Source organism: Musa acuminata, chromosome BXJ3-6 (assembly GCF_036884655.1).
Source record: "Musa acuminata AAA Group cultivar baxijiao chromosome BXJ3-6, Cavendish_Baxijiao_AAA, whole genome shotgun sequence".
NCBI lineage: Eukaryota > Viridiplantae > Streptophyta > Magnoliopsida > Zingiberales > Musaceae > Musa > Musa acuminata.
The window spans coordinates 12,382,700-12,407,647 of record NC_088354.1 but is presented as its reverse complement, the minus strand read 5'-3'; the positions used below and the strand labels follow the sequence as shown (position 1 = coordinate 12,407,647).

The following is a 24,948-nucleotide window of genomic DNA, read 5'->3' as shown; positions in this document are numbered from 1 at the left end:
CACCTCGGATAGCTTCTCACACTCGGATCAAGGGACCCATCATGCTGATATATCTATCAACGACAAATTTTCATAACTTTAATGATAGAATCAAAATCAAATAACAATAGAATAAGATTAGTATTACATATTTTTCGATATTATTCAAAAAAAATTATATGATATGTAAATATATCATCATCAAATTCGAAAGCTGTAGCAATATTGATCTACAACAAGAATTAAACTCGTATTTTTTCTCTTTTTTCATCGTTCACAAAACCATTGTGAGCTTTGAAATAGGAATTACAGGAATTTGAGAATAGATTTATAATCTCAATTTCTGATGATTATCTTTTAGGAGTTTCTATCTTTTTATAAATGATAATCGATTATCTAGCATAGTAATTAGGAGAGTCTCTATTATCAAGATAATTTTCTAAAGAATTGTATCATGATTTATTGATCGATGATATAATTAAAATCTAATTAAATTTATAATATATTTTATCTAATTAAATAAAATTATATAATATCCAATACTTTCAATCATCCATGGCCATACAAATGATATTTTGGAGTATTAGTATGGTTCAAAGCAATGGCTGATATCAGTTGTTCTAGAAATGAAAACGAGAGAGGAGATAAATGGAAGAGAAGAGAAGAGTATGGAAAGTAGACATGAGAAATGTAGGCATGGAGTTGTCAACAGCGTAGCGTGGGACCATTTGTCGCTGAAGCTTGCGAAGACCACGTCTGCTGCCGCTGGGGACGCCACCATGATTGACCAACGCCAGATTGATGTTGCTAGACTTTAATCTTGAAGGAGAAACGTGGTCCAAACCCATCAAAACCCCACGGATGGCATCATCTATCTAGAACTTGGTTGATGTTGCCAGACTTGAATCTCGAAGGAGAAACTTGGTCCAAACCCATCAAAATCCCACGGATATCATCATCTATCCAGAACCCAGTCCACAGCACGCTTTTCCTCTGGATTCACTGAACGCAAAGCTTGGTCCGAACCCGAGAACCATGTCTGACCCAGCTGAGATGGAACGATATCTAAGCCGCCAAAGAAAATATCAGTGAAGCCGGAGATGATCCGACCGTGGAACGAGGCTGAGAGATCCGCTCGCGTTCACTGGTTCATCAGTTGAGCCAGTTCTTCGTTTCCTCTCGCTTGCTTTACTTCGTCTGTCCTCCCCCGCCCACAGTTCTCCATCGATTAAAGAAAGACAAAGCCAGCGATGCTCGTCTCCGCCGCCACCGGCGCCAGTAGTTCTCCACCGCCGCTGGTCCTGCCGTCCCCCGCATCTCGCTTCTCCGCCGGCGGCCGCTGCTTGAGCCGGAGGAGGCGCACACTGGACCGTCCCTTCTGCTGCAGGAAGAAGGAGAGGAAGCAGGTAAAGCTGGACTTCTCATCCTCGATGATTTTTGCAAGCCGCGCCGTGTCGGAGGGCGAAGCTTAATTAGACCTCCCAAGCAAACCGAACGGAACCGAACCATGCGCTTCGGTTCGGTTCGGTCCGGTTTCTGCAGAGCGTACGGTTCGACACACGACTAGACCCGAACGATATCACGTGTTTTTGAATCGAACGTTGTACGTCAACGTTGACTCAATCACACTTCGGTGACAGTGTCGTGAGTCGCGATTTATTTCGGACCTCTTCGTTTCCTCCCTTTCTGATGTCTCCTCCTCTGTTCTCCTCTTCCTGCGCCATATACCTTCCCACCGCGTCCTTCTTCTTCTTCTTCCCCTTTAGGAAGTCTCGTCCCATTAGCTCGTGCAGAATTTCCTGAAAGCCCCTGCGAGAGAGAAGCGGCCATTCCTGAGCCCGAGGCCTTTAAAGGTAGCTTCTTGACGTAGATATACAGAAAAGTTCGAACTTTGGGAGGGGTGCGGGGGAGGGAGGAAGGTATGGAGAGCTACCTGAACCAGAACTTTGGCGGTGTGAAGCCGAAACACTCGTCGGAAGAGGCCCTCCAGCGATGGCGGAAGCTGTGCGGCGTCGTAAAGAACCCCAAGCGCCGGTTCCGGTTCACGGCCAACCTATCCAAGCGGTCCGAGGCCTCCGCCATGAGGAAGTCTAACCAGGTCTGCTCGTGTATATCGGTGTTTATGATCGGTTGATTCTCTTAGCTTCCAGTTGATGCGATCTATATATTGTTTGACGGGGTTGTTGGATCCTGGACGTTGGGTTTGGAACCGACTATGCTACTGTAGTAGACACTCGATTGGACTGTGTATCTGCTGAGGGATTTCAAAGTTTCGTATCTAGAGATTTGAGAGCCCCATTGTTGTCGAGTTTTTTAGCTCGGGCATTGAGCAAAAGCTGGCTGATGTGTACTAATAGCTAGAACGAATTCTTGCAAGAAACGATGGTGACTGGTGGAAGCTAACTGGCCAGCAGATGAAACGAGCGCAGTGAGCTTGTCAAGATCGTGACATCACATTAGCATATCAATAGAGAAAAAGAGCATGTAATATAGCAATAAATGTAAAAGAAATCGTAATACGATCTTAACTAAGCTTAATCTAGTTGCATGCTCTCATCGATTTGATAGTTTAATAATGTAAGAGAGAATAAATGATTGGGGATAGGAGGATGCCAATCAACCTTTAGATACAAAAACTGAGTCTAAGGAGTCTTTATCCTCTTTTATGCTGATCCTGCATCATTATCTGACACAATGCATAATTGATTTGCTGCATCTATTGTTTGTATTTGAGCTGTAGTCAGAGTATGAAGTGAAGGCTTTTCTTATGGTAGACGCTAATATACTAACGTTATGTTTTTCAGGAGAAATTGAGGGTTGCTGTTTTGGTTTCAAAAGCCGCGCTACAATTTGTTCATGGTAATTTCCTGTATCACCATAAAGTCACAGTTTTAGATTCAGGAATACAGCAAACTTTTACTTCCTTGCACATAGGTTCTCTGAAAGCCTGACTTGTAGAAACATGCTTTAGGTGTGACCTTACCAAGTGAATATAGTGTACCAGAGGAAGTAAAGGCAGCAGGCTTTCGAATTTGTGCCGATGAACTGGGTTCAATTGTCGAGGGCCATGATGTGAAAAAGTTGAAAATTCATGGTGGTGTTGATGGAATAGCAGACAAACTTTCCACATCAATAGATAATGGACTGATTGCTTCAGAGGACAAGATGATGTGCAGACAAGAGATTTATGGAATAAATAAGTTTACTGAATGTCCAGTTCAGAGTTTTTGGGTATTTATATGGGAAGCACTTCAAGACACAACACTTATAATTCTTGCGGTGTGTGCCTTTGTATCTCTAATTGTTGGCGTGTCTGCAGAAGGATGGCCAAAAGGCTCACATGATGGGCTTGGGATTGCTGCAAGCATACTTTTGGTTGTCTTTGTCACAGCAACGAGTGATTACCGTCAATCTTTACAGTTCAAAGATTTGGATAAGGAAAAGAAAAAGATAAGTGTACAAGTTACAAGAGATGGGTTCAGACAAAAGATCTCAATATATGATATACTTCCAGGTGATATTGTGCACTTGGCAATTGGAGATCAAGTCCCTGCTGATGGGTTATTTATATCTGGATTTTCATTGTTAATTGATGAATCCAGTCTAACGGGAGAGAGTGAACCTGTGGTTGTTAATTCTGACAATCCTTTTCTTTTATCAGGAACTAAGGTTCGAGATGGTTCTTGTAAAATGTTGGTAACCACAGTTGGCATGAGAACCCAATGGGGTAAGCTGATGGCAACACTTGGTGAAGGAGGAGATGATGAAACTCCATTGCAGGTCAAACTGAATGGAGTTGCAACTATCATAGGGAAAATTGGTTTATTCTTTGCAGTTGTAACATTTGCAGTTCTAGCTGAGGGGCTAATTAGACATAAGATTCAAGATGGTCTGTACCTTAGCTGGTCCATAGATGATGCACTTGAATTGTTGGATTATTTTGCCATTGCAGTTACTATTGTAGTCGTTGCTGTTCCTGAAGGGTTGCCCTTAGCTGTGACCTTGAGTCTTGCATTTGCCATGAAAAAGATGATGAATGACAAAGCATTAGTTCGCCATCTTGCTGCTTGTGAAACTATGGGTTCAGCCACATCAATTTGCAGTGACAAAACTGGGACGCTGACAACCAATCACATGACTGTAGTGAAAACTTGTATATGTGGCAATATTAATGAGGTAAGTGATCGTGAGGAAGTTAGAAACTTCACCCAAATTCCAGATAATGCTATCAAGATACTCCTGGAAGCAATCTTTAATAACACTAGTGGAGAGGTTGCTCTCAATCAAGAAAGAAAATTTGAGATCCTTGGAACACCAACTGAGACTGCTTTGTTAGAATTTGGTTTGTCACTTGGTGGAGATTTTCAGGCTGTGCGTCAAGAAACCAATCTTGTCAAAGTCGAACCTTTCAATTCTGTAAAGAAAAGAATGGGTGTAGTGCTCCAACTTCCAGGAGGAGGATGCCGTGCCCATTGTAAAGGTGCTTCAGAAATTATATTGGCTGCTTGCAGCAACGTTCTAGATCCTGCAGGTACTGCTGTTCCACTTGATGAAGTTACTGTTGGTCATCTCAAGAGTACGATTGATACCTTTGCTAATGAAGCTCTTCGCACTCTTTGCCTTGCCTATATGGAGATTGATAAGAGCTTCTCAGCTGATGAGCAAATTCCTGTTGATGGTTACACCTGTATTGGAATTGTCGGCATTAAAGATCCAGTTCGACCCGGTGTAAAAGAGTCTGTTGCAGTCTGTAGATCTGCTGGGATTACTGTGAGAATGGTCACTGGTGATAATATAAATACTGCAAAAGCCATTGCTCGGGAATGTGGTATTCTTACTGATGATGGAGTGGCTATTGAAGGCCCGGACTTCAGAAAAAAGAGTCTAGAAGAAATGAATCGATTGATTCCGAAGCTTCAGGTTCTTTTTCTCTGACCTTCACTGAGGCATTAATTCATATGCATTAAATTAACAAAAGAATCTTCTTGTTGACACGCTAATTTATGTACAGGTAATGGCTAGATCTTCACCATTAGATAAGTATACATTGGTAAAGCATCTACAAACCATGTTTAAAGAAGTTGTTGCTGTTACTGGTGATGGCACAAATGATGCTCCAGCACTTCATGAGGCAGATATTGGACTTGCAATGGGCATTGCGGGAACTGAGGTAACTAACCTAACATATTTGCCCTTCCTGATAGCTTAACTATAACTCAGTGAAAATATGGTGGCAATTCAAGTTGTGCATTCCCACAATATACTTTTTTGTAAATTGAGCTGTTGTTATAGTTTTATTTAGGTGCTTTCATTTATAGTATAACGATACATTCAAAAGTGTCAAGTAATGTAAGTGAAAGCACTACCAGTTTGGAGGTCACAATTTTCCATTCTGATGTTTGTCAATTCTATGTTTAAATTCATGTATTTGTTGATCATGGAGTAGCTTAAAGTAGATAATCATTCTCGGTGATCATTCAAATTTAGTCATGGTTTGGGCCAGATGCTCCATTATTACTTAGTTGTATCTGCAATAATTAGAAAAACTTATTCTTAAAAAGCTTATTCTTGAATTGTATGTGATTATGCAGGTGGCAAAAGAAAGTGCTGATGTTATTATACTGGATGACAATTTTTCAACCATCGCAATTGTGGCAAAGTGGGGTCGTTCTGTATATATAAACATTCAGAAATTTGTACAATTTCAGCTGACTGTAAATGTTGTTGCTCTAGTTGTAAATTTTTCATCAGCATGCTTAACAGGTAAGTTTGTTCCAATGTTAATACTCAATCAATTATATACTTCTTAATTTTTTGGTATGAACTATATAATTTTACTTTGATCCTTCACCAGTCTCTTTATTTTCACCGCATTCATGTTAGGACATGCTCCACTCACTGCTGTTCAGCTGCTTTGGGTAAACATGATTATGGACACACTTGGAGCACTTGCATTAGCCACTGAGCCTCCTAATGATGAACTGATGAAACAAGCTCCAGTTGGAAGGGAAGACAATTTTATAAGCAATGCAATGTGGAGGAATATCTTTGGACAAGCCTTCTATCAGTTCATTGTGATATGGTATCTCCAGACAGAAGGGAAAGAGCTATTTCAACTTGTGGGCCCTGATTCTGATCTTACACTCAATACACTCATCTTTAATTCTTTTGTATTTTGTCAGGTAAAGATTCATGATTTACATGCTTATCTTATTACATTACTTCATGTTATTATATTAATTGATGGAAGAATACAGTGAATGATTAATGGATTATATTTTTACTAATGAAGAATGATATCTTTACTCCAGTATTATGCAACTAAAATTGCTTTCTAAGTCTTAGTCATTTTATGCAGACTGCTAAATTGAACAGGCATAACCATGCAAGGAGTCAACATCGTTTTTGCAAATAGTTCATAAGTAGGGAGAATATCTATGTATAACACCTCAAGAAAGTGATTATCAATCATTCATGTCCATTATGTTTGTTGTATGTATTGTTCAATGGTTCAGTTGTAGAAATATTCATATATTCATTTCTTCTGCCTGCAGGTATAATAGAGTGCAAACTAATTTTCAACAATATTTCAGTACTTTTTTTTCTCTCTGTTCCTTTAAGAGAAGCAAATACTTTGGTGTCGATCATGGTTGTTGACTTGTATACTTAGAAGTTAAGACTTTATTGCAGAATGCATATAACATACGAAACTGAAGTGCTCTTCTTTGAACATAAGGATCCTGTGATCTTATCTCATATTTTTTCAGATTTATCATTGGAAGATGATATAGATTTGCAACGATAAGTGCTCATGCAGATCTTTCTGGTTGTCTGTTCTTACATTACTATAAAATTCGCTAAGAAAGACATTTCTTTATTATCTGGATGGGCTTACCTAAATTGCTGATCTTGACTGGAAAATGAGTATGTTTGTTCACCAAAAAAAAAAATGTTTGTTCATCTTAACAATTGACAGCCAATTTGATTTTGATTGCAATTACTTGCTGAAGTGGGCACATAATTGTATGCTCTACATATCATGCATTCAGCATTTCTTGCAACTCTTTTTTCAATGTATTAGCAAATGCATTTAAATTTAACTAATATCTAGAATTTCGTTTGCAGGTCTTCAATGAAATTAGCTCCAGAGAGATCGAGAATATAGATGTATTGCATGGCATATTGGAAAACTACATATTTGTATCTGTCATTACTTGCACCGTCATATTTCAATTCATAATCGTCCAATTCCTTGGAGATTTTGCAGACACAACTCCTCTGACATTGTCAGAGTGGGTTGTGAGCGCATTGATTGGATTTCTTGGCATGCCCATTGCTGCCGCCATTAAGATGATTCCTGTGGATTCCAAGTAGAAAATCCAAGTGCAAAAGTGATGCAGAAGGCATTAAATTTGTGCTTTTCAGTGCTTTCCCTACCAGTCACGGTAATATTCTTTTGCAAAATGGGATTGCATCTCTGGTAATAGTCAGTTGGATTCCTGGCCATTTTTAAATGACTCTTCCAGATCATCTATACTCGAAGTGTTCATGGAGAGCTAACCAACTTGATACTGCAGACTGCTAACCATCTTTGTACTAGATCTGTCTTAATTTAATGCAATTCTACATTAGTTCCAAAATACAGTTTCTTCTTAATCCCAATTGATGTATATGTTACAAGCAAAATACTCATACTGATACATTAACTTAGTAATAATTTTTTCTTGACAGCTTCTCTTTATTTTGTTGTTACCTTGTCATATGTCAGAAACAGGTGTAGACAGTTGTAGTGCATTTTGCATGTGCAGGCCAATTGGGTTTTAATGAGTTTATCTGACCACATTTTATGCTTAGGCAAATTAGAGATTTTTCAGCAGATAGTTGAGTGAGATTAGAAAATAGATTTGACACATTAATCACACAAAGGAAGGTTTAAAAATATTAGTCAGCGGCCAGATTGATATGATATCAACATTGATTGATGCACCAACACTCATACGTAATATGATTCTTATCTGCCAATATTTGGTAGTTTGAAATGTTTATCAGACCGATAAATATCAACTTGATATTTTTAACCTAGTCTTGTTCAATGCTCATGAGAAGAGAGGGGTTGCTGACAACATGGATGAGAGTGAAGAAATTTTCCCTGAAGCTGCAGTTGAAGCAGCAGGACTGTCAACAATTAAAAACCTTTTTAACTTTATTTTAGTTGCAATTGACAATTGGGGTTGAATAAATGAATTAGTTCTTCCATCAAGCTGCAAGTTGCTCTGTGCAGATGCAGATTACTAAGATTAAGCCTTTTAGTTGCAATGCATGTTGGTAAACAATTATATTCTGACTCTAAGCATCTTTAAATGCAATATTTCAAATCACTCTTAGCTTGCAAAAGCCAATCCAAAGCTTCAAAGTAGTCAAGGGCTATTTAGAAGTGTTCAACTTGTGGCAAGGTTGGAAATCAGGTATGCTGGTTTCCTGGCTTGAATTCATAGATAGAGAAGGACAAGACTGACCAATTTCTTAAGCTACTGAATACATTACAATCATCACTGCCACTAGCTACTGTACTTTGTACTTCAAGATGAACTAAACAGCTGCTGGTTTTTTGTCTGTCACTGCTGATTTACCAAATGGCATTTCATCATTCAGAGAGCCAGGAGGAGTGTTTTGGTTGCCAAGTCAAGATGGAGATGCCATTGTTTTTTCATTGAGTCTGGTAAGATTTGTTTACTTACTGCTCCTTGGGAGAGAGATCCTTGGCTTTGTTTTTGGTGTTTATCGTTTTCTGCTGCTGCTTCTGTGCCCAGTCCACTTTACTCCAATTACACCATCATTTTGACTGCATCACTGTGTAGATTACAAGACCCCACATTAGCTACTGGAAGTGGAGCCTTGGACATGTTCCTCACTCAAGTTTGGGGGGGCAAGAAAAGATTACAGTGGCACTATTCACATGCTGCTGTGGCCAGCATACTACATTAGAAAAGAAACTTGCAACAGCAGGTGGTAGAAACTGAGAAAGTCATTTGGCTTTTCTTTTGTCAGTGATCTTTTTATCAGATGTGACAGGTGAAACTTTGTATCTTTGGTAATTAATGTTAAGGAGCATTAGAATCTGTGGATCTGCTCAGCCATCATATGGATGATTGAACCAATTTAGCTGCTGTCAAACTTCTTTTAATTGTATAAAGTGAGATACTCTGGTTTGAAACATATAAGTGTGATAATTTCATTCAGAATCTATCATCATTGCAAAGTTTATGAACAAAGAACACCTCATTTTGGTGAAAATATAATATTATGAAACATCACATATTACACTAAGAAAAAGATCCAAGCAAAAAGAACCTCTTCACCCACATTACACACATTCATCTGGCATGCATGCAGCACCAGTGCATCTGATCTCATGATCTTTTCAATGTCAGGAAAGCATCCCAAGCACCTCCACTGAAAGTGGTTGGCTACAGAATCTTACAAGCAATGAACACCAGGCTCCACTTCTCACATTGGGAAGAACAAGTGTTGCTTTGCAGCTCTGTTCACAAGAACACTCCACAGTATCTGTCCTCACAGGATGATCTCTTCCAGCTTTTTGGCTTCGGTCAGTGTTCTTTCACTTTGAGCTGTAGCTTTAACCCTTCCTTTTCACCTCTTTCCCTTCTCTTTACAGAAACTGATGTGGGAAAGATCCTCTCAAAACCACAAACCCGAGCCTTTCAACTAAAACATCAATCAACTATAAGATATACATGCTTTGTCAGAGAATCAAGTCAATGCCCATAGACAACCTAAAAAAGGCCCTGCATGGGTTTGTGAACATTACTGCAATCTTCTCCTCTTGCTGCTTTCTACTGCAAAGGAGATGCTGCCATTGGCATCAACAGAGTTGTTGACAGTCTAACGATTTGCTGCCGATTGACTTAAAGCTAAATGTTTTGATGTGTGAAGCTTCTCTATCTGTCTCTTGGATCATCAGACTGTAGCAGGAGAAAACACGATCCTGTGTCACAACCCAAACAAGATCGTGTTCACCATCGAGTGTTCTTTAACATTGGAGACGATGGAATCTAAAGGTTTAGAACTTACAGTGTCCAATGGTCTGAATGATGAGATTGCACTCAGCTTGAGCTCCACTGACTTTTGAGTGAGTCTTTCATGCGATGCAGCAAGAATTGCAGCAGCAGCTACGACTGAAGGTCGATATTCCACTAGATTGATTGCTGCATTCAGCGACAACAATGGCAAAACATTGAAAGATTGAATGCTGAACATGATTGATCTAACTAGTATCTGACCTTCAATACTTGCAAGGATGAGCGTAATGGCCTCCCACGCCAAGTCTTCTGATCCATGTTCTTGGAATCTGGAAGCGAAATAGCTCAGATAAGAGAAAGGAGTGATCATGCTCATCTTCCACTCCAACGTACTCAAAATGAGAAGCTCCATCCTCTGTATGGCTTCAGTTTGGAATCGGTAGTCCTCTGTTCGGAACTCCGATAAAGCTGGGACTTTGAGTTCTTCCATCTTCACGGCCAAAGATAAGCAAGACAGTGACAGCAATCGAATTGCCCAGCTCTTATCTCTCTAATCCATTCAGTAAGAAACTTGGTCAAATTGCAAGTACCGGCACGCGAAGAGGAGGAAGAAAACTACATGATCTGCAACACCTACCATCGAGTCAATTGATCGATGAACACAGAAGTGGTCGAGGTAGCTGGCAGCCACGTACGCCGTTCTCATGCCGAGGCCAAAGAGGACCTTCATCTGCATCGGAACAGCAATAAAGACATGATGATCGAAAGCACAGAAACTGCGATGACTCGATGAATATATGGACGCGAACTAACCTTCAGAATCCATCGAACAGCATCAGAACGAGCAGATTTAAGCGAGTCATCGGACGATGCAGCACGAGCTCTGGTGCAGCAGCGGTTCTCTTTGCTAAGCAGAAACTCTATGTATTCATCATCCGTTTCAAGCATGAGTGTGTCTTCGCATAACACCTCGTCGTCTTTAAGGGAAGCCATGCAGCCCGAATCAGCCATGTTTGAGGTCAGAGTTGTTTGGTGGGTGAGAGAAGGCAAGTGTTTGGAGTGCTGTTCTTGAGCTCTCGAGCTTCTATAGAAGGGGGTATATTTGGTCCATAACCTTTCATGAACTCGAAGACTATGGACTCAAATCTACATGAGAATATTTGTTCGTATTTGCTGCTCTTTTTTGGGACACTGTTCTATAGATCCATTCTCTGCTTAGAACAAGGCAAAAAATGGAATCTCATTCAATAGGCTCTCCTCAGAAACGCATTCCATCTACAACCACAGATTTGACATGCAGCTAAAGAGCACACTACTTGCTTCTGCTGTCATATAGCTCTTCTCACTCCTCTTGCTAGCTAAATGCTTATTTCTGCTGTTACAAATTCTGCTGCTATGGCTGAATTAGTAACATTCAAAATGGAAAAGATGTATTTCTCCCTTTAGATCAATTATAATTCGTGTTACGGAAAGATCAGTGAAGATTCTCTTGTTCTTCAGATTCAGTCACGTGACCCAAAATTCTCTGTGCCCGACTAATCTGAAGAACTTAACCAAAAACCAAAGCTGAAGACGATCACAATGTCTAATTGGCACTCTTCTTCATTTCATAATTAATCTCGCGAATCCCAAGCAGGTCAAGAGTGAAGAAGATGAGGGGATGAACCTTAGTAATCCTCTAATTGGGTCTTGTGAGTAGGCCTGATGGGTTGTCTCCATGTTGATGGCATTAATGTTGAAAGACTGGATCAAGAATCTTATAGGAGCATTGATTAAGATGCACACAGTAACATTGGTAAACTAAAAAGATTGGCAAAAGCTACACAAGATCCAAAACCAGACCAAGTTGGCATCTCCTACAAGTCTTATCTGATACTCGTTGTGGGCCTCAAGACCTATGAAGATCTACCAACTTTTAATTGCCTTCTGCTACCTCAGTCTTTGTTAATTCTGGATTCTTGATTGAAGCATTGTGTCAGTGTTAGTCACTTCTGTTGCAACCTCTGAATGATTGGAGCTCAGCACTGCAGTGGATTAAAGAACTGGATTCTAAGCATGTTTACACAATGATCATTCAGTAAGCATAGCTAAGTTCTTTTGTGCTGAATAATGCAAGACTTTATTCTTATTTTTCAGCTGCATATAAATTGATAAGCTTCTCATTTATATGCACATAGATGTTCATATAAAATATTACCGAAAAGGACAAGGCTTTTTGGATAAAACCTTTTATTTTGTTGCTGAGACTCAAAAACAGAAGTATCTGATAATTCAAATCCATTTAAAACTTTCTGCATATATTTTTTATTTTTATTTAATTAAATCTCTCTGCATTTGTTTCATTCTAATTCCATCTTGTTCCATCAAAAAAAAAAAAAACCTAATTCCATAAGAATAGTTTGCAGCATATTCACAAGAATGATGTTGATTTATTTATCAGATACTCTCCTTACCTTTTGTCAGTCACTCCATGACACCTTTCAAGTATGTGTAAAGGCAGCAAATTTCCAGAAAGGAAAGAAAAGAAAATTCTGAAGTACAAATGCATAGTAGACTGATTTCTTTCAAGCAAAGGGGGTTTATTGTGAGAACACCAGAAATATACTTGGACTGATCTCCATCTGACCTAAAATCCCAGAAAGGAGCCAATATGGCCATTAAAGAACTTTTAAGAGAAATGTACTTGGACTGATTTCCATCTGGCCTAAAATCCCAGAAAGGAGCCAATATGGCCACTAAAGAACTTTCTGAGGTAAAGAACACACACACTGCCCACACAAACTTTCAGATAACAAAGTGGGAATTTGCTTTCTTACAGTAGCATGATTCAGAGAGCACAGATAGCAGAGACAGGCTTTGTGAGGCTAATTAGTCCACTGCCATGCAATTGGCACAGGGCTTGTGTCATAGATGACTAATGTATTAACTTTGTTGTGTATGAATCATTCACTCCGAATGCTTAGTCGATAATTAACTCATTAAATTTATTGAGCTTGAATCATTAATTAAAATATTTAAATTTAAATTAATAATAATGCACCCATCAGATAACATAATTTGGATTCATACATTACAGTATGATTCCAAATTAATATCGTCCTAAAGAAAAGGTTTTCGATTGTTTGAATTGGAATTGTATATCCATTATTACAGTATCAATGAGGCTTTTGTGCAAAAGTGAATAGTTTCGCCTGGAAATGTTCATTTGCATGTGAGATTTCGGATGATCAAATAAAGGCCAAGAAACACAGTTATGAGGATATTGAAAGTGCAAGATGAGATTTGAGCTTCTGGAATATAATAGAATCAAATCTAACCTGATGATGGCTCTGATATACTCTGGAATCTCATCTGTAAATAATCTTTTCATTCTTATTATTGTTAGGGAGGGAGAGAAAAAATTAAAAATCAAAAAAGAAATTTATCGAAGATTAACGGTTAAAAAAACATACCAAAAAAACGTAAAACTTGAATTAGTTCGATAAATCCTACTTACATTCATAAAAAAAATTAAAATTTTTAATATATAAAATCAATTATAAGACTTCCTAAGTTATTTAAGTATGACTCCTCTTGTATACCTCTTACATAAATTTAAAATTTTCTCTCTCAACCTTCTTTAGAAACATTAGAGATCATCTCTTGAAGCACTCATAGTATTTTTATCTCTTCGTTATATCATAATATTGAGACTCAAAAAGTATTTATAGGAACAAACTATAATTTATTAAAAAGTTTTTATTTAATTAGGATTCTATCAATTAATTTAAATATAATTAAAATCCTAAAAATATTTATGAATGTTATATTTAATATTAGATCAACTCTATCACTATTTATCATAATCCAATGAGATAATTGATTCAAACTTTTCAAAGTCTAAATCAATCTTTCAAAATACTTAAATCCAAAATATCTTACCCGTTTTAAATGTGAGAATAAACTTGTGGTGTCACAGTTTATCTGAAATAAATATAGGCATTCTGGACTTCTCATGGAGATCCACCTTTGTGGATAATGACTCCAGTCACTGTCTTCTTTGTAATCAGTCCTCCATGTCATACAGAAGACAAAAAAAAAGAAAAAGAAAAAAACCAACCATGAATTAATCTCTCCACATTTCTACTCCATGAACACAAACTAAGCTGCTGGAATACAAAGCTGAGTAGCTGTCAAACCTTGTGGAATTTGTCGGATCTGATGCCATTCTCCTTTCTCATTGGTAACCAAACGAAATTATCTGCCCTCTTCAATGGTACTGAAGAGAAAAGCCAAGGATTCAAAGCCAGGACCCTACCTCTCTACTGTCGCAGCTCCTGCATCATTGCCATGAGAGAGAGACTTGCAAGTGCTACATTTCAAAAGCAGTCATGTCATGGGTCACTTCTGCTTGTGTCTCTGTGAAGCTGAAAGCTACCGCATGGCATTTCTGTTTAAATACCTGTTGTTGACGCTCTTGATGGATGAACTGAGAAGGCAGTCTACTTGAGAAGTGAGGGTGGCTTGGCTACACTTTGTATAAACACCAGTATATTAGTATATTAGAAGAACAACTTCTTAGGACATGTAGCAGTCAACTATGGGTTTTTACTTGGTTAATTATTTATTATCTTATATGCTTAGATCCTATTAATATCATAATTTTTATATTTAAAAAATTTATTTTAAGATTTTTATAATTTTAAAAATAAAAATAAATAATTTTATTTATCCTAATATCATCAACTAAATTGATAAAAAAATATAACACGTGGACCGATACGAAAGTGATTGAACAAAAAAATAATTTCAATATCGTTTACGTTTTTAACGATTTTATTAATAAAAAAATAATTTTAATATTTTTCGTGTCGAAAATAAAAAGAATATTAAAATTATCTTTTTGTCTATCATTTTAATATTGATGGTGTCATGTGTTTTCTGTTTAGATAATGTAGATAAAGACATCATGACAAATGGGATTATTTATTTCAACTTTCAAAACTATATAGATCATAATGTAAATCTTCTAAATACAAAGACAACCATATTAATAGTTGTGAGTATAAAGGATAATATATAATTAGTCTATTTTTATTGTAGGATATTATATCATTATCTGTAAATTATTGGATATTAAATTCTAAGTTCATATCTATTATTGCTAAATTTATAATATATAATCAACTTTGATCGTCAAAAAAAAAAATCGTCAACCTAACTTGATGAAATTGATACGATCGATCCTATTTTTTGAGTAACTGTATCTGAAAAATTATTATTTTTAAGATAATACAATCATGACTTCAAACAAAATTTATGTGTTTGTGTCGTGTATATACAAAAGATTAAATCGGTTGTACTAAAAACTCAAGTCATTTTAGTACTGTCTAATAAGGTTGAAATGAAAACAAGGATCAATTTGGCCCAAAATTATAATTATTTCTGACCTTCATCTGAGTTTGGATTTTTTACACGAAAAAAAAAACATTTATAAGGAAGGCATTTAATTGCAACTGCTTCTAATTAATCATACAATGTTCTCGTACTGATCTGCATGTTTGTTTTCATGAGATTGATATTAATATGCAGCATTAGAGAGAAGATTATGAACAATTTCAAGTATCTCATGCAACAAAATCAAATCCATCTTAAAAAAATAAAACAAGAGAAAAAATAAAACATTTTTTTTAAATCGTCACTGAAAAAATAGAATTCATTATTCACACAAAATCTTATGCTTCCCATTTTTCGAAAAGTTTTACAACGTTTGAAAATAGAATATTTATTGATAATTTTTTTAATGTAGTATATATATCCTATCAAATATTATAATATCTTTTAATCATGATTAATATTATTTTTAAAAATTACCCAAAATATTATCACAAAATTAAATTTTAATATATTAAACATTTATAACATTTTAGATTTTGAAAGAATCTACATATTAAACTAAAATTTATAGAAATAAATGCGTAAATCACTGACTTTGCATATATATATATATATATATATATATATATTATTAATACTTTCTTCTTCTTCGTCGTCAAGATTTGACTCCTTACACCGACTGGTCTCCGACGACCAAATAATAAATAGCGGAAAAGAATATACCCAAATAAAAGAAGGGAGATCACTCGAAGCTCCGATTTCTTTGTCCAAGTCTCTCGATTCGGCCCTTTGAGAGATGGGGCGATACGTAGGCTTCCCTCTAGGGTTTCTCCTGGTGGCCTGGGGGTTGGGCCTGGGGCTTTGGGCGCCGCCGGCGGCGGGGCGATTCGTGGTGGAGAAGAACAGCCTGATGGTCATCTCGCCTTCGGAGCTCAAGGGGAAGCACGACAGCGCGATCGGAAACTTCGGCATCCCGCAGTACGGCGGGAGCATGGCCGGCGCGGTGGTGTACCCCAAGGAGAACGCCAGGGCCTGCGACCAGTTCTCGCGTTCCGATCTCTTTAAGCCGAAGGCTGGGGCGCTTCCTAACTTTGTTCTCATTGATCGCGGAGGTAGAAGAAACCTGCCCTTTTCCTTCTTCTCGAAGTCGTCCTTTCATTTCCTTGGCCGTCAAATTGTGAATCGTTTTGAGATCGTTGGCGGTTTGTCGAAAGACTGACGTCGAATGCGTTCTTTGCCATTAAAGCTTGTCCTTTCGTGGATTCCGTTGGCGTTCAAAGGAAAGCGCGACATGATGGAATGACTTATAATACCTTTATTTATCAGATTCTATTTGTTATCTAAACTTTGTGATATAATGGATGATAGATCAATTACTCAGAAGAATAGGGAAGCGAAACCTTCACTTGAGTTCTAGGGGTTAATTGTTGACAGTTCGTTTGTGGTTGAGATAAGAGTTTAGAAAGCTTTAGGAGGATAAGGAGGGACACAAAAGTAACTTTTTTAAAAAAAAATAAAGAAATATATGTTTTTCAATGTGTGGAAGAAAGGGTAAATCATTGCCATTTTGCTGCTAATGTCAATGATTTGTTAAGAACATTTTGGAGCCATTACTTCTATTGCAGTTAAAAATACTCAGCTAACATATAGGCATTATGGTTTGTGAATTGTGAATTTTAGGGATTATGCAAATTTAAAGAATTGAATATTCATTATGTATATAATATCGATAATTTCGGTGATTAACATCCAAATAGTCAATTAAAGTTTATGTACCTCTCCATATAGAAGATCTTTCTTCTTCTAGATCTTAGTCTTTTCTTTAGAGATATATGAAGCCCAATTTTCTCCTGGTTCTTATTCTTTCATTTCAATGGGAGGGATGAAGTTATTTGCTGAATTACATGCTCCACAGAGATACAGATTGGTTGTTGAATTTCTTGAAAGGTTTCTTCATAAATGTTGATGGAATCTGTCTTGGTTATATAAAGTGTCATAATGAAAATAAACAAGTCTGTTTTTAAATTGTGATCTATGTGATTATAGTTGTATTGAAAAACCTGTTATAAGTTACCACATAAAAGTTTTCATTTCTAACATTGAGGATCTTTTCATAATATTTTTTATCATGTTGGTGAACTCTACAATATACTTTTGTAAACTTGTCGAATTTCTTAACAAAATCTTGTTTCGACAAAACACATTTGCAAGCTTGAATCATATGGAAAGTTTCTGTGCACCATATGTACTTTGCTATGAAGTTTTCATGAATTTAACTTGACTCATGTGATCATGCTAATTTTGAGTTCAATAATGAACTTGGGATCATTATCTTCTTATGGAACAACAAGAGCAATGATCTTTTTTTTTCTAAGGATTGATTTAAACTATGGTTTATGGTTGTAACCACCATCATGATCCTTTTCTGCTTTCCTTTTACAGACTGCCTTTTCGCCAAAAAGGTTTGGAATGCACAGAATGCTGGTGCCTCTGCTGTGCTTGTTGTAGATGACAAGAACGAACCTTTGATAACTATGGATTTACCTCGGGAGGACGATGAAGCTGCAAAGTATATTGAGAATATAACTATTCCATCTGCTCTTATTGATAAGAAATTCGGCGAACAGTTAAAGAAGGCTGTCCGCAGCGGTGAAATGGTTAATGTGAACCTTGATTGGAGAGAAGCCGTTCCACACCCTGATGATCGTGTGGAATATGAATTGTGGACCAATAGCAATGATGAGTGTGGCACCAAATGTGACATGCTGATGGACTTTTTAAAAGCGTTTAAAGGTGTTGCTCAACTGCTAGAGAAAGGTGGTTATAGTCAATTTACACCCCATTATATTACCTGGTACTGTCCCCAAGCTTTCATCATCAGTAAACAGTGCAAATCTCAATGCATCAATAATGGGAGATACTGTGCCCCTGATCCAGAGCAAGATTTCAGCACTGGTTATGATGGGAAGGATGTAGTTATTGAGAACTTGAGACAACTGTGTGTGTTTAGAGTTGCAAATGAAAGTAAAAGACCCTGGATTTGGTGGGATTACGTAACTGATTTCCACATAAGGTGCCCTATGAAGGAGAAGAAGTACAACAAAGACTGTGCAGAAACTGTTATGAAGTCTCTAGGTAGGTGCACTTTTAGAATGCAATTAGATAAAACAAGTCTTTCCAACACTATTACTATCTGACAAGCTTCAATATCTTTCATATTTCATGGCATTTCCTTCTGGCATACATATGGTTTTTCAAATTCTTGTAGTTCTGATTGACCTATGTGGTAGGAATAACAAGAAGATGGTATTTATACTCATCAAATATGATAATTTATGATGACTTGCTACATCAATGTATTGTTCTTGCCAAGTTGATGGTTTATGATAATGTACAACCCCAAGACTGCAAGTATCCTTAGATCATTTATCAGACCAAGGTAACATGCTTATTTCGAGCAGGGCTAGACATCAAGAAGGTTGACCAGTGCATGGGAGACCCAAATGCTGATAGTGAGAATCCAATTCTGAAGATGGAGCAAGATGCTCAGGTCAGTCTTATTGCCATGTGTTTTTAGGTAGTTTTTAGCAATCTGCAGCCATGACCTTTGTTGTGGCAGTGAGGCTTATGTCTTCATACTTGAAGTTAAAATGTCAATCTGAACCAACACTTAATTTCTGGATGGATCTCTCTGTAGGTAGGAACAGGTTCAAGGGGCGACGTTACTATATTGCCTACCCTCATTGTTAATAATCGACAGTATCGAGGTTGGTCATAAATAAAATATATTCTAACCTTTTTGATAAAAATATTGATGAAACAAAAGTTGCAGGAAAATTAGAGAAAAAGGCTGTCTTGAAAGCTATTTGTGCTGGTTTTGAGGAAAATACTGAGCCACCTGCTTGTTTGAGTGATGGTGAGGTTCATTAGTTTTGTACTAGTCTTCAACTTTTTTTACTTTCATGATTGAAACTGAAAGATAAAAACCTTTCACTATTGCCAATGGTCATGACACAGACATAGAAACAAATGAATGTCTGGACAATAATGGTGGATGCTGGCAAGACAAAGCATCCAACATTACCGCATGCAAGGTACCAATTCAATGATGTTTTGACATGATTGCAGCATATTCTTCGTTTAATGGTTTCATCATCTTTCAGGATACCTTCCGTGGCAGAGTCTGCGAGTGTCCTGCATTTGGTGGTGTGCAGTTTAAGGGTGATGGTTATAACAATTGTGAAGGTAGTCTTTAGGTCCTTTCTTAAGAGATCTAGAATTTGAACCTCCCAATATGCATCACATCTTCATCAACTTGAATTTGGATCCTTAACTAGCTGAATGAAAGTAAAAGAAGACTAATTATTTCTACTTAGTGAATATTTTTTCAGAGTGAAGAACTTGTACTATCACCCTGTTGTCTTCCAATCCATCTTTGTTTCACTGTGCTGTATTGACCTGCTTGTGCATATAAAGGAGATTGATCATCTCCTAGAAACAGGTTTCTTGTGTATATTATCTTTTGTTTGTCATAACAAGTTACCCAACATACATTCATCAGGTGGATCAAGTCCGACTCTTTGCAAGTTGTTCGTTTTGTAAAGGGCTTAACTCCCACACCATGGTTTTTGTGATGTCTCTTCTGTGACACCCCCATTCTTGTTGACAAACTTAAGGTTGTGAAAATTATCCATATTCCTAGAACCTCTAACAATGTATGCCACTCGCTGGCATTTTTTGGTAGGTCTCATAGTTCTTTTTTTCTGTATTCTGCGGATGATCTGCGAGCTCAGCAGTTTGTACTCACTCCTTAGAGTAATTTAGGTGCTTTCCTTTTCCCAAAAAAAGGAAAACCATACATTCATCAGGGTCATACGGTTTTCTTTGCAACCTTTATTAGCTTGTGAAAACATTGTTTGAACATGTATGTGAATCAAGGTGTTTTTCTGTTAGTTCATTGGCTTTTGTTACTACATTTGGACCTAGTATTTTCATTTTCTTCATAATTGTATTATGCCTGCATTGTTAGATATCAAAGCACTAAAAATCATATCATAATTTTGATTGTTTATATAGGAGGAAATATTGGCCAGCTTCTTAGTTCGCCTTGGAATCTCTGGATGGTTTTTTTTTTTAACCTTCATGAGTGCTAGGATCTTGACAAACAAATAAAAGAGAACACAAAATTTTTTGTTGTCTCAAACCACCATAACTAAAGTGATTAATCCCATAATTAATCATTTAAAGCTTTGGATGAAAGGAGTATTTTATAGCTACAGAAAGTTATGCATAAAAGGATGTTTGATGAATTTATCTGGTCTATATGACCTAAGACGAACAAGCTATTTACATGCCTTAATACCATTGAAATGTTTAAGATTGCAGTTGCTTTTTTATCTGAGTGTTAATTATATGACAAGAGAGCTAAAGACAAAGAAACCATTATGGAAGTAGTACCAGTTGCCTACACTAGTACTTAAGATGCTCTTGGACTTAAAAATTAGTCAATACATTTATCGTTTTCAAATAATTGCATCCTGCTGAAAGCTTGTCAGCAAATAGGATGACAGAGGACCCATCTTTCAGCAGCCTGGACAATAGCTTCTCACTGTTGGTTTATCATTCAAAATGTGCCTAATTTTTCGTTGGAAACAAAAGCGTTGACCTTATGTCTCCATCTAGTTAATGGAAAAGACGGCCTCTGAATCAACTCCTCACAAGTTTCTAAGAGTGTCACAAGAGAATGTTGCTTTGCCTTGCTCAAGAAACTCCACTAAATTTTGTGATCTTAGCAGAGAGAATAGCTTTATAGTTGATTGCTCACTATACTATATGATAGCTCCTCTCCTGCAAAAGCTGTCACTGAAAGGACTTTCTGTGCAAGATATTTCTTGCTTCAACATTTTTCCTTATGCACCATCCACAGTAGTCAGTTGATGATAGTAGTTTCTTCATCTTCTCTTCAGCAATTGGTCCTGGAAGGTGCAGGATAAACAATGGTGGCTGTTGGCAAGAAAGTCGTGATGGCAAGACATATTCTGCATGTCAGGTCAGTCCAGTTCTATGACCTATAATGTTGCAATAATATATCAATGTTGATCAATTAAGCTATGGCCTATGGGCTAATTGACTGTTCTGTTAGTGCAATTTGCTGATTCCAGAGTGATTTCAATCTACATGAATCTGTCTGTACAGGAATCTGGAGATGGTAAATGCCAGTGCCCAGCTGGATTTGAAGGTGATGGTGTCAAAGCATGTGAAGGTAAGATGATCACTTAGTTGCTCTTTCATGCAAGTAAAGTTGCATAAAAAAGAAAATTTTTTATAATTTTAAAAAATGTGGTGTTGCTGCAATGCAATAGCCAATTCCTTTTCACTTTAAAGATTAGCAGGCTTTTGAGATCCAATCTAGTACAGCTGCACTTGCGCCAAATGATCAAATTAGTCATAAGCTTTCTCTTTTCTTGATTTAGATATCAATGAATGCAAGAAGAAAACTGCTTGTCAGTGCCCTGACTGTAGCTGTAAAGATACCTGGGGAAGTTATGATTGCACCTGCAGTGGAGACCTTTTATACATCAAAGAACATGATACTTGCATAAGTGAGATTCCAAGTTAATTTGTCCATGGTATGATCTGAGACACCATATCACAATATCTTTCTAATGAATAATGTGCAGGCAAGAAAGCCAGTGAAGCAAAGGTTACATGGGCTGCTGTTTGGGTGCTTTTGATAGTGTTGGCTGTTGCTGCATTTGGAGCATATGCTATTTACAAGTACAGATTAAGAGTAAGTAAACAAGATAGCACGATTATATCATCATTGCTTTTTCACAGGATATGATTTTCTCATCATGGGATTTTATTTGAAAGCATCTATATGACTTAAAATCCATTATTAGGTTTTATACTGCCTAATATTGAATTTTGAGACCTGGTTAACAGGGTTGACACAAGGTTGATAGTGATTTGCAACTAGTTGTAGAATTTTTTGAATTTTTTAGTGCAGTCAATTTGGGAGAATTGGTGCAAGTTGTTGGTGGAATCTTTAATGGAGACTCTGTAATGGTAACTGCACTCAGTCACAAAACCTGTTGATTTTTCTTCCTAGACCTAATATCTAGGGAATAGTAATTCGTTGATTGCAAGAGCTTAAACTACGTATGAAAAAAGTAAATAATCTTTCTGTGGCACATTATCATTTAGGTTTCTAGGCGATCCTTGCCTATGACTGCCTTAAATATGAATTTGGTTCTAACCTCAGCTGGTTGATATTAGATCAGGAACTTTGCTTGTAACTTTATTGGATCCTTGACATATCCTGGTCAATTTGAATTATACTCTAGAGCCGACCCATATTGTAGGACATTTACTGTTTCAGGGCAGTGGGGAGTGGAAACCAAATGGAACACAATGGATAGAGCAAGTCCAACTGTGACCCTTTTAGACTTGTTACCGTCGACAACATGATGACTACCATGGTTCTGAACACAAGTTAAATTTTCTCTTAAATAGTAACTGCAACAGCAGCAGTAATAATCAAGGATTGAAATATCGTACCGTACCGGAGTTTCGATATTCGTCCGGTATGATATGGTACTGTATACTGAGCGGTATACTATTCGGTATATATATATATATTAATATATATATTAATATATATATTAATATATATATACTAATATATATATAATAAAATAAAAATTCGGCGATGTCGCCTCGGTAACGTCACCTATATATATATATATATATATATATATATATATATATATATATATATATATATATATATATATATATATATAAGTAAAAAAAATCATATATATATATATATATATTTTTATTTTCCTTCTCCCACGCGGAGCGACGTTGCCGATATATATATATACACACACACCGCCCGGTAACAGGTGATTCATGTACCGGTCTGCTGACGGATCGGTACATACCGGACGGTATTATTCGAAATTGAAGACCTTGGTAATAATAACAAGCTGTAAGTTCCTAGTTGTATTGGATCAGCTACATGGATCTTTCCCCCTTATTGAGCTATGTTGAGGTTCATATATCTAGTTGGCAATCAATCTCTATTTGTTGTTTCTTATAAAGATTTTAGTCTTCCATTACCTCTACACCCACCTCTCCAGTCTCATCTTGCAAGTGCAACTGCAGACTCAATCTTATAATAAATAGTTTGGTTACTCAATCTTATGCAATCTTTAATAGCAACTAAATTCATCCATCTTAATATCCTTATCTCTGGGATACTATCTTTCATATATGATTTTATTTTCATTGGTTTTGTATTTGGCATGTAATATTGCATTTGTTGCTACCTACATTGAGAAATAGCCTTGCATGATTGATTGGCATGGTATTGGGATTTGATCTATGCATGTCTTTCATTAATTCCAATGATAATCGTTACTAAGATCATAATGCCCATGGTTTCTGAATTCAATTTTGAAGTCGTCTCTTAAAAATAAATTACCAACTAAGAAATATTTCTTTATTTTATATGTTTTCCATTGATTTGTAGCTAACAAATTATGATTTGTTTACCATTTGCAACTAGGAAGTAGCTTGACAAATTTGATTGCTGTTGTTCATATGGTTTAATTTTGTGCCTTATATATTATTGGGCTTGCTCCTCGATTGTTTCACTTGGTTCCCATTTTGCAGTCATATATGGACTCAGAGATCAGGGCTATAATGGCACAGTACATGCCCTTGGACAGCCAAGGAGAGGTTCCAAACCATTCTCACGAAGAAGATCATGCCTGAAATTTTCCAATTTGCATTTGTGATCATTCTTATTCCACGTTGTCCCAGCATGAAAGGGATTCAGGCCTTGATGGCGAAATAAAAGATGCATGGTGGATTGCCCATAAAAGAGTGGAAACAGATGTATAAGGGGACAGCAATTGTGTGCTACAATGGAACGAGGGTTGTGAAGATCTATAATAGTACTCCTTGTGTAATTGTACATGTATAAACTTCTTATGTGCATTATCTCCTACAGTTAGCTACATCTGCAAGCAGTCCAAGGTGTGTATTTAGACATATGTTGAGTATAACTAGCACTTGACTGACAAATTGTTCCGAGTTGCTTTGCATTGTTTTCCTCCGAAACTGGAGCTTCCATCACTTTTTGAGGAATAGTAATAGCATCTTCCCTGGATCATACAACCTATGAATGTTCTTTGAGTGAAGAACCTTGTAAGATACATACACCCTATAGGGTGAGTATTTGTCCTCATGGACAGGTATAGAAGTCTGCAAAATGACTCGTTAAATGATAAGCTTACTTTGCAATTCCATAGAATTTATCATACAGGAAACCATGGTCTCCTACATGTGTTGTAAAATATCATATATCTGGACAATAGAGAATACTGAAATGATGTTTGGGTGAATTTTATTTTTATAAAAAGCTTCTCTTCTCAAAACTGTGGTTGTTTTTATTTTTTTCACGAATTCGGTAGTGATGTTTTAAGTTTAGGGTATCTTTATGTGGATTCTAATCTAGCCTACGCTGTAACATCTGTCACAT

The 24,948-nt window shown here is 36.9% G+C and overlaps 3 protein-coding genes across 5 annotated transcripts; 2 read left to right on the top strand and 1 right to left on the bottom strand.

Moving 5' to 3' along the window:
• The first annotated feature begins 971 nt into the window (after positions 1-971).
• On the top strand, positions 972-8,977 carry LOC103988019 (calcium-transporting ATPase 10, plasma membrane-type-like). Of its 3 annotated transcripts, XR_010496987.1 has the most exons (9): positions 1,780-2,077; positions 2,784-2,838; positions 2,951-4,899; positions 4,991-5,149; positions 5,571-5,742; positions 5,863-6,161; positions 7,105-7,424; positions 8,632-8,698; positions 8,838-8,977. XR_010496987.1 is itself a non-coding variant. In XM_065153390.1 (7 exons), the coding sequence occupies exons 1-7, from the start codon at positions 1,230-1,232 to the stop codon at positions 7,351-7,353; spliced, it is 3,039 nt and encodes a 1,012-aa protein (XP_065009462.1). In that variant the 5' UTR covers positions 972-1,229; the 3' UTR covers positions 7,354-7,720. The 3 variants fall into 3 exon arrangements, 2 of the variants coding, with proteins under 2 accessions (XP_065009462.1, XP_009404784.2); XM_065153390.1 differs by lacking the exons at positions 1,780-2,077; positions 8,632-8,698; positions 8,838-8,977 and adding an exon at positions 972-1,385 and having other exon boundaries at positions 7,105-7,720; XM_009406509.3 differs by lacking the exons at positions 8,632-8,698; positions 8,838-8,977 and having other exon boundaries at positions 1,734-2,077; positions 7,105-7,720.
• Positions 8,978-9,730: 753 nt separating this feature from the next.
• Positions 9,731-11,168, bottom strand: LOC103988451 (cyclin-D5-1-like). The gene is made up of 5 exons (XM_065153393.1): positions 10,833-11,168; positions 10,657-10,749; positions 10,281-10,569; positions 10,072-10,205; positions 9,731-9,985 (listed from the first exon to the last, which is right to left on the bottom strand). The coding sequence occupies exons 1-5, from the start codon at positions 11,028-11,030 to the stop codon at positions 9,863-9,865; spliced, it is 837 nt and encodes a 278-aa protein (XP_065009465.1). The 5' UTR covers positions 11,031-11,168; the 3' UTR covers positions 9,731-9,862.
• Positions 11,169-16,110: 4,942 nt separating this feature from the next.
• LOC135639574 (vacuolar-sorting receptor 4-like) lies at positions 16,111-24,491 on the top strand. Its single transcript, XM_065153391.1, has 12 exons — positions 16,111-16,507; positions 17,838-18,530; positions 18,857-18,945; positions 19,093-19,162; positions 19,228-19,311; positions 19,413-19,489; positions 19,559-19,640; positions 21,362-21,444; positions 21,591-21,657; positions 21,869-21,997; positions 22,076-22,185; positions 24,078-24,491. Exons 1-12 carry the CDS (start codon positions 16,192-16,194, stop codon positions 24,177-24,179), a joined length of 1,902 nt encoding a protein of 633 aa, XP_065009463.1. The 5' UTR covers positions 16,111-16,191; the 3' UTR covers positions 24,180-24,491.
• The last annotated feature ends 457 nt before the right edge of the window (positions 24,492-24,948 follow it).